This window comes from Brienomyrus brachyistius, chromosome 21, assembly GCF_023856365.1.
Source record: "Brienomyrus brachyistius isolate T26 chromosome 21, BBRACH_0.4, whole genome shotgun sequence".
In the NCBI taxonomy this organism is placed as follows: Eukaryota; Metazoa; Chordata; class Actinopteri; order Osteoglossiformes; family Mormyridae; genus Brienomyrus; species Brienomyrus brachyistius.
In genome coordinates this window covers 18,824,482-18,838,551 of record NC_064553.1, presented here as the reverse complement: position 1 = coordinate 18,838,551, position 14,070 = coordinate 18,824,482, and the positions used below count along the sequence as shown (strand labels likewise).

At 42.3% G+C, this 14,070-nt stretch overlaps 1 protein-coding gene across 2 annotated transcripts; it reads right to left on the bottom strand.

Moving 5' to 3' along the window:
- Positions 1-2,470: 2,470 nt before the first annotated feature.
- Positions 2,471-5,181, bottom strand: LOC125716839 (zona pellucida sperm-binding protein 3-like). 2 transcript variants are annotated; one of them, XM_048989624.1, is made up of 9 exons: positions 4,890-5,181; positions 4,513-4,613; positions 4,298-4,410; positions 4,124-4,224; positions 3,854-4,028; positions 3,443-3,560; positions 3,289-3,371; positions 3,056-3,201; positions 2,471-2,988 (listed from the first exon to the last, which is right to left on the bottom strand). In XM_048989624.1, exons 1-9 carry the CDS (start codon positions 5,086-5,088, stop codon positions 2,780-2,782), a joined length of 1,245 nt encoding a protein of 414 aa, XP_048845581.1. In that variant the 5' UTR covers positions 5,089-5,181; the 3' UTR covers positions 2,471-2,779. The 2 variants fall into 2 exon arrangements, with proteins under 2 accessions (XP_048845581.1, XP_048845580.1); XM_048989623.1 differs by having other exon boundaries at positions 4,513-5,181.
- Positions 5,182-14,070: the final 8,889 nt, after the last annotated feature.

Sequence of the window (14,070 nt, the reverse complement as noted above, 5' to 3'; positions counted from 1 at the left end):
AATCAGCTAATTACCAGGTTTTGTAGGTGTGTCTGAGCGGGGATATCTGCAAACTGGCATTCCCTCTTATTACAGTAAAGCTGGCCAGTGGTACATGGGGGGTAATAGGACAAAAAATTGCAAGCAAAATAGCCAGGCTCTGCCTGCTACTCAAGGATTTATGGGGAATGTACATAGTGCGACAAATTAGCATAGGCTATGTAAATTCTCTATTCGTGGTTTGAGAGTCCCATCCTATTGAACCACACATTGACCCAGGGAAGAATCAATCATCTTTTGACAACCTCAAAATTCACTTTTAACTAGTATTGACAGTTCAGTTTCTAAAGCAGTTCAATTTTTAGAGTAGTTTTACTTTTTAAAAGATTAATATGCTCCACCTAGAGATTATGGATTCATACTCTGCATACGCAGACAGTAATATTTCCAACTGCATAAAGCACGGAGCTGTATGCTTTTTGGGGTCCGTTTCTGGTCCTTTTTTCAGCAATCTGCTGATGATGGCTTTTTGTTATTCTGCAAGACTGCGCTTCAGTTAGCAACAGCAGTCCCATATAGATATATATAGATTGAGTGATCTGGGGGTTATTCCAAGTTAGTTAGGGTTCATACCTTAACTCTCAATTGAATGAGCCGGAAGTCACGTAAGCATAATGATTCAGCTTCAACAATGCTGATTAGTACTTCGGGGATTGAGTTTACTCAAGTCTCAAGCTGTGTCCCACTTCAGAGGCTGCACCTTTCTATGGCTCCATTTGAAGCCCAAAAGCATCACAGCAGCACGACAAGGCTGTCCTGTTTCGAAAGCTCCTTCAAATGTGGCCTAGAAATGCGTCCTCCTTTTCCTGGACCGTGAAGGATGCGTTCGATGGAATCTTCATGGCCAAATCTATCCCAAGGTTGCAAAAAGTGGGTGCTATGCGATAGGAACGGTGCTTTCAGGGTAAAGATAAGAAAAGCTGGTGATGCAAACAAGAAATTGTCTGTAGGATCGACCTTTGAAGGACAGCCTATAAAAGCTATGCCAACCACATCCTTTGAAGGATTTGGCCCTGAACTGGGACACAGCTTTAGACTTGAGTAAACTAAATCCCCGAAGTACTAATCAGCATTGTTGGAGCTGAATCATTATGCTTACGTGACTTCCGGCTCATTCAATTGAGAGTTAAGGTATGAACCCTAACTAGCTTGAAATAACCACCAGATCACCCAATCTAAATGTTGAAGAATGATTTTCTGTGTTAAGTCCACTAGATGGCAGAGCTTTTCTTCTGGCCCAAACGTCTTTGGTTTTTAAAAATCCGAGAAATGGCTAAGTCTGTGTTCAGCCCGTGGAGGCAAGTTGTCTATTTCCGTCTCCTATGGTGTGCTCTCATTGCTTCCATGAAAATTATTATAAATTAACTTAAGTTTCATTTTATGAAAGTCGTTTTCCTGTGAGGTACTTTGGTGCCACCTGCTCCTCAGCCATCATATTCAGAACTGTAACTGGACCCTTTAGGCCAAAGACATCCAGATATTCAAAATATTCAGTTGGCAATGCAGGCTAAAATGAAGTTCAAAAACAAACTTGCATTAAATCACATTTATCATTATAGAAATACAAGAGACGTACCACTGCTTGTGTAGTGTCTAATCTCCATGAGGGGGAATTTCACAAAGCAGTGGGTTACTTGTTGGAATTACGGTACCACAGTTTAAATGGACTTCATATTCGTTTACTTACATTTTGCCCAAACTACCTTAAATCCTACAAGTTACCCCCGATAAGCCAGTAACCCCACTTCGTCGTACTGGCCACAGGATCCCCCAGTTGTCCACCTAATTTGAGGCAAGTATGGAAACTGTCCAATAGGAGGGGAGGCAAGTGACATTAAGCTAAATGTAAGGATTCTTCAATCAGGCTAACGAAAAAAAATCCTGCTTGGTGGAATATATCCTAGCTCTTCCTACCTCCACCTGCTGCAGTCCATCCTGTCTAGTCCGGTACCAAATAATCCCTTTGTGTCCATTTCCAAATTCCACTAGTTTCACAACTCACTGCATCTGCATGAAACACAGGCCTGCTCAAACTACACAATTGACATAGCTGGCCAAGCAAGAATCTTGCTTTGTGGAACAGACCCCTAGAGGGTACTGCGCAAAACAATCTCATTTAGCTGAATGAGCGAAATATGAAAACTGTCCAATGAGTTTTATTCCCATTGGACAATCATTACCTTTGGCTTAAGTTATCTAGCTCATAATATCCTTTGTAGAATATCCCCCAGTCATGTTCCAAATTTAAGGACCCGATTGTCATCCCAAGCCCCATTACAGCAGCCCTTGGAACAGTGCCAGTGGTAAATGACATGAATTCACATTTTACAGCAATGGAAACCTCTCAAGCCTGCTGTAATGGGGGGGGGGGGAACATAGGCTGTTACGTGGGTTGCTGACCTGCCACAGAAAAGATGGACCAACACTCAAGTTGCTAGATTTAGTTTATAGCTCTCATTGGCATTACAAATCTATTTCAGAGCTTGAAATGATCATGAAGGTGATCAAGAAAAGTCCCATCTGAAAGACTGACAGCCACAAGTAACTTAGCAAAAAGATCTGCATTTTGCAAGCTCTACAACTCCACAGCCCATCACACAAGTTAAACTAGAGTCAGATCTTTAATGTTCAGTCAAGACATCTAAAAGCTGCATTCAGTGCCACCTTTAAGCAGGGAAAGCTAGTTGAACCAGCAATAGCATTCCTGTTCTGCTCCAGTCTGCATCAAGTTTCTTCGATGCTACTTCCGGTCCAGTCCATCGGGAGAGATGCTTGAGACAGATGCTTCTACAGTTGTGACGGAAGCCAAAGTAGTTGAGACTGATGCATTCAGGGCAATACGCTGCTTTGCAGAATCCCAGCAGGCTTGTTGGTTTAATGGATTTGTAGATAACGCACCAGGGGAGGGGAGGATAGCTACAGGGCCCACAGTTGTGGCCTTGCGCCACTCTGAAAGCAGAGAAGTGCATCAAGACCACACTACCCGATCAGCAGGACCCAGGTCATTTCACCTTACCAGCCATGTTGCTTTTTGTCGTTTGCCTCTTCCACAAACCTCCATTAGACATAGGGATCTTAGGTTGGTCATAAGAATCACCCTGGGATTCCATGTATAGCTGACAGCTGTTGCATACCCCATCATTTCCATCTGCAGACCTCCAGCTTGGAAACAGGACCACAGACTGGAAGCCTTAATATGCAAGATTCACTGTTTTTCCTCCGTTAAGGCTCAGCACACTGGGAGCTTACCTGTCCTCAATGAACGAGCATGCCTTATTGGTCCAGTCCGTATTTGTTACGGGGACAGCCCTCAAGTGACATGTAATATACAGCTGTAGGAAGGGAAAAAGGAAGTCAGTGCTCCAGAAATAGAAGTAAATGATCTGGAAGGAAAAAGCTGTACCGAAGGGCTAGCTTGCTGGCTGAACCTGAAAGCTTCCAACTGGAATCGAAGCTTATGGTCCTCTGATCTGGGTTGGAAGAGGGAGCAGGAACCTGTGCGCTTGGCATCAGTCAGACACCTGGATGGATTCAGATGCAGAACACAAGAACAGGACCATACAAGACCAGGGGGGTTCACACTAGGCTTTAAATATGGTGCATCATGCCTGTAAATACCACAGTATACAAGGCAGCAAATGTGGCATCAGACCTCACTGAAAGGTAGCAGCTTCCTTTTAACATTGTGGGGTACACACCACTGCTGATAGGGCCACACCTGACACCAGCCAAGATCTCAGCTTTACACATTTCAGTTGAGGAAATGTCAACCTAAAAAAGTTAAATGCACATGATTTTCAGATGCGATACTCACCCATAGTTCTCAATGAATGAATACTGGGGATGAGTGGTCCAGTCAGGGACCAAGGTAGCTACGCAGTAGTCCACAAACACACGAAGAGACATGAGGCTGGCCAGAACAGAGGCCTCGAAGTACATCATTTCCCCAGGGAAATAGATAGAAGAGGACCTTCGAGCAAGCCAATCACCTAGAAAGGATAGTTAAATTTAGTTACAAAACAAAGGTTCTGCCAAAGCAGCACCCTGTATCAGGGGTTGAACAAAGATCTAAAGAGCACCCTACTAGACATGAGCATCAAGGAGAAGTCAAGGATCTCTTCAGCAGAGCTGGTACCAATGAAGGGGACCCAAGTTGGTTGCAGATCATTGCTTGTGTTGTACTTCCTGTTATGATCCAGCACAGAGGATTGTCAGATCAAAGTCTGTAGATCACAAGCTACTGCAGAAAGCCACTCACCTTCCATAGTGGCACTCGATAGGAACAACTACTCCTTCCAGTCGAATAACACCATCAAATGGAACGGGGGAATATATAAGATTGTTGGTGTAGATCAAGGCATCGGGCGTGAACTGAAACGGGAGCAGAATTAGAGCTAGAGAGAACATTCACACGGCATACCAACAGAATGAGTTTGCATAAGGAGTTCCACTTCAGCTCTTGCAGGTACTTACCCAAAGCTTTGTGCCACAGTCCTTCAGTTCAGCTTGAATCGTGAATTCTGCTTCCCCAGAAGCTATAGCAAAGCAAGAGCTTGGCGAAAGGGCATCCAATCCTAGCCGCAGATCGGAGCCATTGATGAGGGTGCCCGTGGAATACAAGTCTGCGTTAACGATCACTTCTATTGTTGCTGCATGGCACTTCACAGTTACAAGGTTCTGTCTGGGAACAGAATCAGCAAAGCCAACACCCTTCTGGAGCACTTGTTGGGGATACAACTTGCCAGCACCCATATTGGGACCATTTTGCTTCTGTGGAGCAACTATTGTATACATGTCACTGATAACAGCAGCTGGTCTAACTAATGGTGGGGGGAAAGGATAGAGCTCACCAACAGCGATGCCTGGATTGATTTGGGGAGGAGGAATTAGGGTGTTTTCAGGTAGTGTTAGCTTGCTTGTCGGATTCAGAAACCGCTTACGAATTGAAGGGAAACCATCATATGTCAATACAGCGGGAAAAGAATCTACTAGTATGGAACAGTAGTGCAAACTAATGAGCACCGTTACCAATCTTTCAGTAAACCCCATTCTGGTATGTAGAATTCAGTTACAGTACTGGGAAAAGTCTCACTGAAGAACAGCGGCATTGCTCAGTTAAATCGAGCTGTCTGTTTATATATACGAGATTTGACGCGCGTCTATTAGGTATAACAGCAGACTTAAATTTACGTCCCAATTAATCTCGTCTAATAGGTAATTCAGCGCAGCTTGGGCATTAAGGTTTCCCATATCTTTTGAACTCGATGACCTGCCCTTTAAGACACGCCATCATTTTCATAGACTAAACCATAGCGCTCGGTTTCATTCCCGTAGAAATGGGTTTTCAATTAGGTGTCCGCAGAGGCTAAACGTCCATATTAGTATCATATTAGTTTATGGAATGCTAGAAATGTAATGACCCACCTCCCAGTTGTTAGATACGAAAAGGAGTAGCCACAAATACCCCCGGTACGTATTTCGTGGTTTCTTATGTGATCATAAGGCAGGGACTTCGTGGTTTGAAAAATATTCTGTTTTGGTGACTGATAAATATATCGTGTGTCTTGTTTTATTTAATCCCCCTTTGTAAATGTGTTTTTATTCTTCTTTTTTAAATCGAAGTCTCTATTAAAGTTTCTAGTCTTTTAATATGCGGCTGTAAGTAGGGGAACTGTAAAGAACGGAAAGTTAGGAGTATGGGCGTCGCCGCCATTAAATTTGAGAGAGACGCGTCCCCCTCACATTTCATAATTATTCGTTTGGACCCCCCCCCCCCATATTTAACATAAAATATTAGTTTTATGCCAGTGTGTGTGTGTGTCCCCCACATTCAAAATGCTTCTGACGCCCCTGGTTAGGACGATTCCAAGGGACCTGGAAAATGTGGACTATACAGCAAGCGGGTTACTCTCTTGCGTTACAAATCGAAGGAAAGGTTCTGCCAAATGAGGCAACCCGTGGTTACTGGGCTGCCAACTCTCATAGTCAGAGAGCATTTGTTAATTACTTTGCACAATTTCACAAAGTCTATTTTATCAGTACAAACCCCAAATTTACATTTCAAACTAATTATTATTACTTGTTGTAAAGTCAACAACCACCATTTTAACAAAAAATAAATAAAATGAAAGGCTAAATATTGCGTGTGAAAATGTAAGGAAAACCGACATCTTTTGCACTTATGTCCACCATAACAATTGTATTGTTCACAAAATTACCTGATAACAAATTTTATGTGAATAAAAATAATATGTTTATATGAAATTATCAAAGGGGGCGACATGGTGGTTAGCACTGTTGCCTCACATCTCTGGGACCCAGGTTCGAGTCTCCGCCTGGGTCACGTGTGTGGAGTTTGCATGTTCTCTCCATGTCATCGTGGGGTTTCCTCCGGGTACTCTGGTTTCCCCCCACAGTCCAAAAATATGCAGAGGCTAATTGGAGTTGCTAAATTGCCCGTAGGTGTGCATGTGTGAGCGAATGATGTGTGAATGTGCCCTGTGATGGGCTGGTTCTCCATCCTCGGTTGTTCCCTGCCTCGTGCCCATTGCTTCTGGGATAGGCTCCGGACCCCCCGCGACCCAGTAGGATAAGCGGTTTGGAAAATGGATGGATGGATGGAAATTATCAAAGTAAGATAAAAATGTGACATTTAACTACATAGAAAAGACAGAAAAATATATTTTACGTTGTCACTGCAGAACTTTTTATAGTTCAATATTAACTCAGATTGTGATAAAAGCAGCCACTGAAGTACTTTAAAAATTTGTTATGTTTTGGCATGCATCACCACATCCACATAGGTCTGTACATTGCAGTTGATATTTTCGGCAGCCACAGGACTTTTTTGTACAATCTGTTATAGTTACATTTCCTAAGCTTAAATAGACCTTCTGGAGCTGGTGCCTTAAAGCAGAAGACTGTCTTGAGATTGTCTTCAACTGATTCCCAGCAGTAGCTTGTGGGTGGTGGAAGTTGAGGACAGGGTTTCTGTGAGGACTTCCAGATTAGTGCCATGTAGTATCCTCTTGATGTGTGTGGTATTAATGACCCCAGAGGTGGGGGGGGGGGGGGGGGTAGGTGTGCACCTTCTTTTAGTTTTTGAGCAAATAGTGTCAGCTCTGTCTTGGTATTGATATGAGAGAAGAATGACTTCAAATTCTTGATTTGAGTGTCATTATTAACATGGTAGTGAACTCGTGTTGTACCCTTTGTCTGCCTGCCTCTTGTAGCTTCTTTCAGAGAACAAGTCATGCACTGGTCAAAAACAATCCAAACTTCTTGATAAGATTTACTCATTGCTGCTACAATGTCAACAACCTTCTTGGCAAACTGCATCATATTGGACATGTTGGGGGTTTTAGGCACCATATTAACAATACACATTGCATCAATGATAAGCACTGAGGGACCATCAACTTATGGACTATGCATTACTGTGTTTTCTGGCAGGGGCATGTTCATAACCAAGGGCACCAGTTGTGATTTTCCGGAGAGCATTAACATCAATCCATCATGGTTGAAATTTGATGGTGGGGAGCAAAACTAAATTCATAGTCTCCAATCACATCCTGCACTGCATATGGATATGTTTAGACTTCTTCATTGCACACCACTTACAAATATTTTAAAGTAATTGTAATGCAAGTATTAAAGTCAATGTAGCATTTAGTTAAATATATGTCAGAATATATGTCAGCCTGGAAATGGACTACTTAATTACTGTAATGACCAAAAACAGGACCCACTCCCCTTTTTTATGTGCAAAGTTTCCAAGCTTAATTAACTATGAAATAGCAGCCAACAAACATCCATCCATCCAGTTTCCAAACTGCTTATCCTACTGGAGCCTATCCTGGAAGCAATGGGCATGAGGCAAGGAACAACTCAGGATGGGGGGCCAGCCCATCGCAGGGCACACTCATACACCATTCACATACACATGCACTCCTATGGGCAATTTAGCAAGTCCAATCAGCCTCAGCGTGTTTTTGGACTGTGGGGGGAAACCGGAGTACCCGGAGGAAACCCCACGACAACATGGGGAGAACATGCAAACTCCACACACATGTAACCCAGGCGGAGACTAATTTATCAAAAAATAAGTGAAGGGTAACACTAAGGTGTTCGGTATAGGGGCATTTCTAGCAATTTTGAAGATAAGGGACTAAAGTCAAGTTTACTTGGGGTTTGATTTTTTAAAAAAGGGAGACTGGCATGAAAGGGAGATAGGCTAAAATACTTGGGGCTATAGCCTCGAGTAATCGGGCCTAACAATGCCCATGGTTCAGTAGTTTAATATTGAATATTATCGAACTTCTCTTTTTATGTATGTAAATGCTTTTAATTAAAACGTCTTAATTTTCCTGAAGAGATTTTTGTTCTTGGAAATAAAGACATGCACTTTCGATCAGCACTGGATGGAGGGATGGCCTACAACCATTAGGTGTCATTATTTCCCTATCTTGGGTCCTGTGCTAAGGGGACGTAAGCTTGTACTTCATCCAATCAAAATTAAAAAGGGTATGATGGCACGTCTCCTTTGCCATGTTCTCAGATAGGTTGTTGAAAAATAAAAAAAATAAATCACTGGTTCACATTTTATATTTTGCATTTAGTTACATAATTTGTCTAATTAAGCCCTTCCCATTGTTGATGCAACCTTATTATTACACATGCAATCTCTCTCAACAAACACTGGCAGTAAAACAGGTTGTACTGATGAACTTTGTGACTTTGCACTGGCATCAGTGGATGGGATGCCACCTTTCCAACAAGATATTTTCAATTTTCTGCCCCATTAGGAATATTGTGAAAGTGAGATTGGTTTGCTATGCAATTAGCAGACTAAGAGATGAGTCTGGATTTAGCACACACCAGTGGAATGCCTGAATGTATCATGGCAGCTGTAAAATCTGGTTGGCAACCAGTAATGGTTTGGGTTGGTGTTTTTTTAAGGGTTGGGCAAGGACCTTTAGAGCAAACATTAACTGTATGGCATGCAGTCATATTTTAGACAACTGAGTAATTCCTATTTTGTGGCAGCATCTTGGGGCAGGTCCTTTCCTCAGCACAATACTGCCATGAGTTAAGAGTGGAAGAACTTGACTAGCTTGCACAGAGATGACCTCAACGCAACTGACCAGCTAATGGATGAACTGTAATACTAACTGTAAGTCAGACCTAATCACACAACGTTAATCCCCAACCTCAGTGGTAAACTTGTGGCTGAATGGCAGCAAATTCCACCGGTAATCTTCCGGTGGAAAGCCTTCACGAAGAGTAGAGGTTGTTACGACAGCAAAGTGAGAACCAGCTTCATATTAATACCCTTAGTGTTAGAAGATGTTAAAGATGGACATGTCTGGATGATTCTGGCTGTATAGTGTAGCATTCAAAGAATAATGAATCTGATTGCATAACAAATGTGCTATTGTTATCCATTGCTTATGATCCTATTATTATTAGTGTGATTGTGAAGCAACCATTATGTTATCTGTCACTTTTAATCTTATTCTTCTTTGGCACACTTCTACAGTTACTGATATATGAACCCTAAACCAGCTTCCACTGATCAGTCGTATACCCTACAGGTGTGTTGGATTCAGCTTTTGGGTATGTACACTCATTCTCCAGATTCTGGCCTTTTTTGACATTTGTTTCATCCTCCCATTGACGTCCATTCATTATTCAGTCTTCTCACTCCATGGGACAAGCTGAATAGACTCACACTAATTTTTTGTCATTCTTTTCATTTTTGCTCAAGAGCAATCAAACTCCATTTCATCAGGAAATGCACTTTTAGATAGTGAAAAATATGCACGGACATAAGGGAATTGGTAGCCAAACAGGAAGTCAGGCAATCATTGGTTTCAATTTTTGAAATAAAGATATGCAGGGTTTTTATTGTTGAAATTTTCATTCAGATTGTCTGTTTGGAGATGTTAATATGTGGTCTTTATGCTGTTAATTTGTGGTCTTTATGCTGTCTATGCCAAGCAAATTGTTAATTTTTATAGGAGTTTAGACAAAAAATTTGCTGGCTCATAAGAAGCTATCTAGGTATCCTAACTTGCAAAAAGGTGAAAAATTAATATCATCTTAATTGTCCTCAGAGAAAAAAGAAACTTTAGAGTTTCTAGTAGGGGAATCACCAATGGTAGATTTCTCTAGTGAGCATACAGCATTTATTCTGTGTCTCAGATGGGTTCACCGTTGCTGCCAACCTCCTTTCTAAACAGCACCTGACATTCAGTACATATTTAACAAAACTCAACATGAGCATAGATCTGTGATGATGCAAAATGAGTATATTAATTAACATTCTATGTTTTGTTAAATGTCCAGCCAATGATATTGAGTTAATGCAATGGCCTCGAAGTCAGTAGTGTTCTTCAGGTGTGATGAACACTTTCCACGTAGCCCCTGTTCTGGATCAGAATGCCATTCTTCATTCTTTTTTGGGGTAAATAGCTTGCTAGACTCCATTTTGCCAGATCAGCACGGTAAAGCCAGGTATTCTTATTGCGTCTTGGCTATGTCAGTAGCCGTATGTATTTCAGCGGATCCTTCCACGTTTCAGTTCTACACATCGTGAATTGTTCACTTCATATTATTTGTAATCACATCAGCTACGGAAGTCCCTAACTTAATCTTGTTATGTGTAACACACTGACAATAAAACCTTTGAATCTTGAATTCCAATGACAAATAGCTGAGATTTCTTCCAATGTGGACTGGGCTACTTAAGCATTTTAAGGGAGTTTAACTAAGTGTACAAGGGGTCATTGTAATTATCACATATGATCAGTCACATCATGCCTGGCACCCAAAGTTGTGTGTGTGCTCTGTGTTTTCTGTATTAGCAGTAGGCATTTCACCAGCAATGGAAATTAAGTTTTGATGGACGGTCCTGGGTTTGATCCCGGGTTTGGGTGTAGGTCTTTTCTGTGTGGAGTTCACATACTCTCCCTGTGTTCTCATGGGTTTCTGTTAGGGGTTCTGGTTTCCTCCTACAGTCCAAAGACATGAAGGGCAGGTTGATTGGCAAGTCCAAATTGTGTGTGTGTTGGCAACTGCCCAGGGTTGGTTCCCACCTGCACCCCTTGTCCCCAGGATAGGCTCCATGACCCCAGTTGGGATTAAGTGGTTAGGGTGATGAATGGATGGATGTTCCTGTAGGTACTGACTAGGTTGCTTTGTTTTAACTCTTCTGTGCAACTCATCCCATGCAACCTCTGAGAGCGTGACCAGAAGGGAGGTAATTGGTCTGAATTGTCCTTCATTTTCTTTCATCACCAGATAGTTCTTGAACAATTTTGAGGCATTCTGGGTTGTTGCTAAGCATGAGGGATATATGCTAAGAAAGGAACATGCTAAAAGACGTATGCTAAGAGAGAAGCATGTTAATATAGAATTAAGCATGCTAAAAGAGAAGCATGCTAAGATAGAGGCATGCTAAGAGAGAACTAAGCACGCTAAGAGTGAAGTAGGGGTGGCATGGTGGTGCAGTGGTTAGCACTGTTGCCTCACACCTCTGGGACCCGGGTTCAAGTCTCCGCCTGGGTTACATGTGTGTGGAGTTTGCATGTTCTCCCCATGTCGTCGTGGGGTTTCCTCCGGGTACTCCCGTTTCCCCCCACAGTCCAAAGACATGCTGAGGCTATTTGGAGTTACTAAATTGCCCATAGGTGTGCATGTGTAAGTGAATGGTGTGTGAGTGTGCTCTGCGATGGGCTAGTCCCCCATCCTGGGTTGTTCCCTGCCTCGTGCCCATTGCTTCTGGGATAGGCTCCGGGACCCCCCGCAACCGAGTAGGATAAGCGGTTTGGAAAATGGATGGATGGATGGATGGAAGAGTGAAGTATGCTAAGAGAGCCATGCTTGTTGAGATTGCCGTTGATTCAGTGAAAATCACCAACTTGTCAGAAAAGCAACTCCTCAGCTTTGATGCTGAATCTGCATCTTACAAATATATAGCAAATATTTCACTTCCACCTAAATAATCTTTGGGCTGCATCATGAACCTGGAATAGCAAGCAAAAACCTCCCCAGCAAGCATGTACATATGGCGAAGTGAAGTGAGTAGCCACATGATTCATCTTTAGTTCAAGAGATTTAGCAACAGATTATCTATCTTTCGCAACTTTTGCATTTTCAAATGGAAGAGAAGTGTTTACCTGAAAAAGAAAGAGATTATTTGTATGTTTATATGTTTACCCTGAAGAAATAAGTAAAGTAGCTAGGAAGTCACCTGGCTCAACTATAACCAGCATTCTCAACTCGTAATGCTGAAGCTCAATCTGACTACATTTCTGTTTCAGCCTTTAGCATGACATTGGACTTACAATTACAGAATCAATAGGCATTATTGCTAACATTATTTATATGGTTTCAAATGCATGAAGTGCTTACCAGGCTCATTGGATGCAGGCAAACCACTGTAAGTTGATGCGTTTAGGTAAAATATTTGAAATGGTCATAAAGCAATTACAGCACAGGCACATGGGGGGGCTTGGGGTGACTGAGCACTTGAGCCTTTTACCCACATGATTGATAGTGCGCCCTTTTTGAGGTTCAAAATTCCCCTTTTTGATAACCATCGATCATGTCAATCAACTGTGGGGGGGCCACCCCTGCCCGGTTGGTACCCTAAGCCACAACCCCCCCCCCCCCCCCCCCCCCCGCCCACTTCCCCTGTTTCAGCACCTGCCTCTCAAAAAGTCTGTGTGCATGGCACTGCTACAGAATTTCCATGTATGCAGATACATGTAGTTATGGTTCATGATGACAAATTGACAGTAGCCAGATATACAAGGTGAGATTCGAACCCTGATCTGAAATGCTGACCCAAGCCTGTAGAGCAGCTACAGCACTAGGCATAGCAACCCTTTTGTGGAGAAAAAAAAGACTCCTTTTCACAATAACATAAAAACCATGGTGTCACGGATCCGGGTGCATTTCAACATAACCGGGGATAAACAAGACTAATTACAAACAGGCGGGTAAGCAAAACATACATCTAACAGAATCAGAAGGATCAGAACATTCACAATCAACGAACCACTAGGGAACTGAACAGAAGAAGGAACTTAAATGCTGAAACTGAAACTGGGTAACAAGACTAACACAGGATTGGTGAGACTAATTAAAAAAGACTGTAAAACAGACCACAGATGAAACTCAAAGGAACTAAAACAGGGAAACTAAGAACTAACCAAGAAAACTGGAAACACAGAATATAACACTGAGAGTAACAAAACCAATAAAACATAACTAAGGCTCAAAACAAGAAACCAAAACAGAATGGAAAAATCACCAGGAGACATGGGAACTAGAAAAAAATCATACTAATGAAACACCAGGGAACAAAATACAAAAACAGAAGAGGTGGGATTCAAACACGGGAAAAAGGGATTTGCAAGTCACCACATGCGCAACACATTGAGTCATGTGTCTGACAGGAAAGAGGGGAAACACAAAGACTGACAAGAGGGACAGGATGGCCAGCGACACCTGCTGGCCAAACGGGAAAGGGACACAAAAGACTGAGACAACAGGGGCCGACCCTGACACATGCTTCTTTCAGTTTGGCATTTTCTTCCTCACAGATCAGTTCAATTAAATAAATTTTTGTAGAGTGCATATTTTCACAACCTAGTCACCCAAGGCATTGGACATGGGTGTGCAGTAATACTGTATTATATCATGTATACAGAATAAACCATGAAACAGGGAAAAGGGAAGACAGAAAGACAAAAAGAATGAAAGAAAGAAAGCCAGATGCCAGTGGAGAAGCAGAACTGAAAACTTGTATGTAGAGGGGAAAAAACCTCTGAGGATCCAAGGTCAACTGGCTTGCTTGTTAAATGCAAGGTGTAAGCTGTGATTAAGATCAAAGCCAAAATCCATTAATGAGTCGGTTCTCCATGCTGGCCTATGCAGAGTGGCAGACTGAAAGCTGCATCCACGATATTACAGTTGGTAAGTCACACCCACAATGTCACCCTTCCATACGACTGAACCAGGACT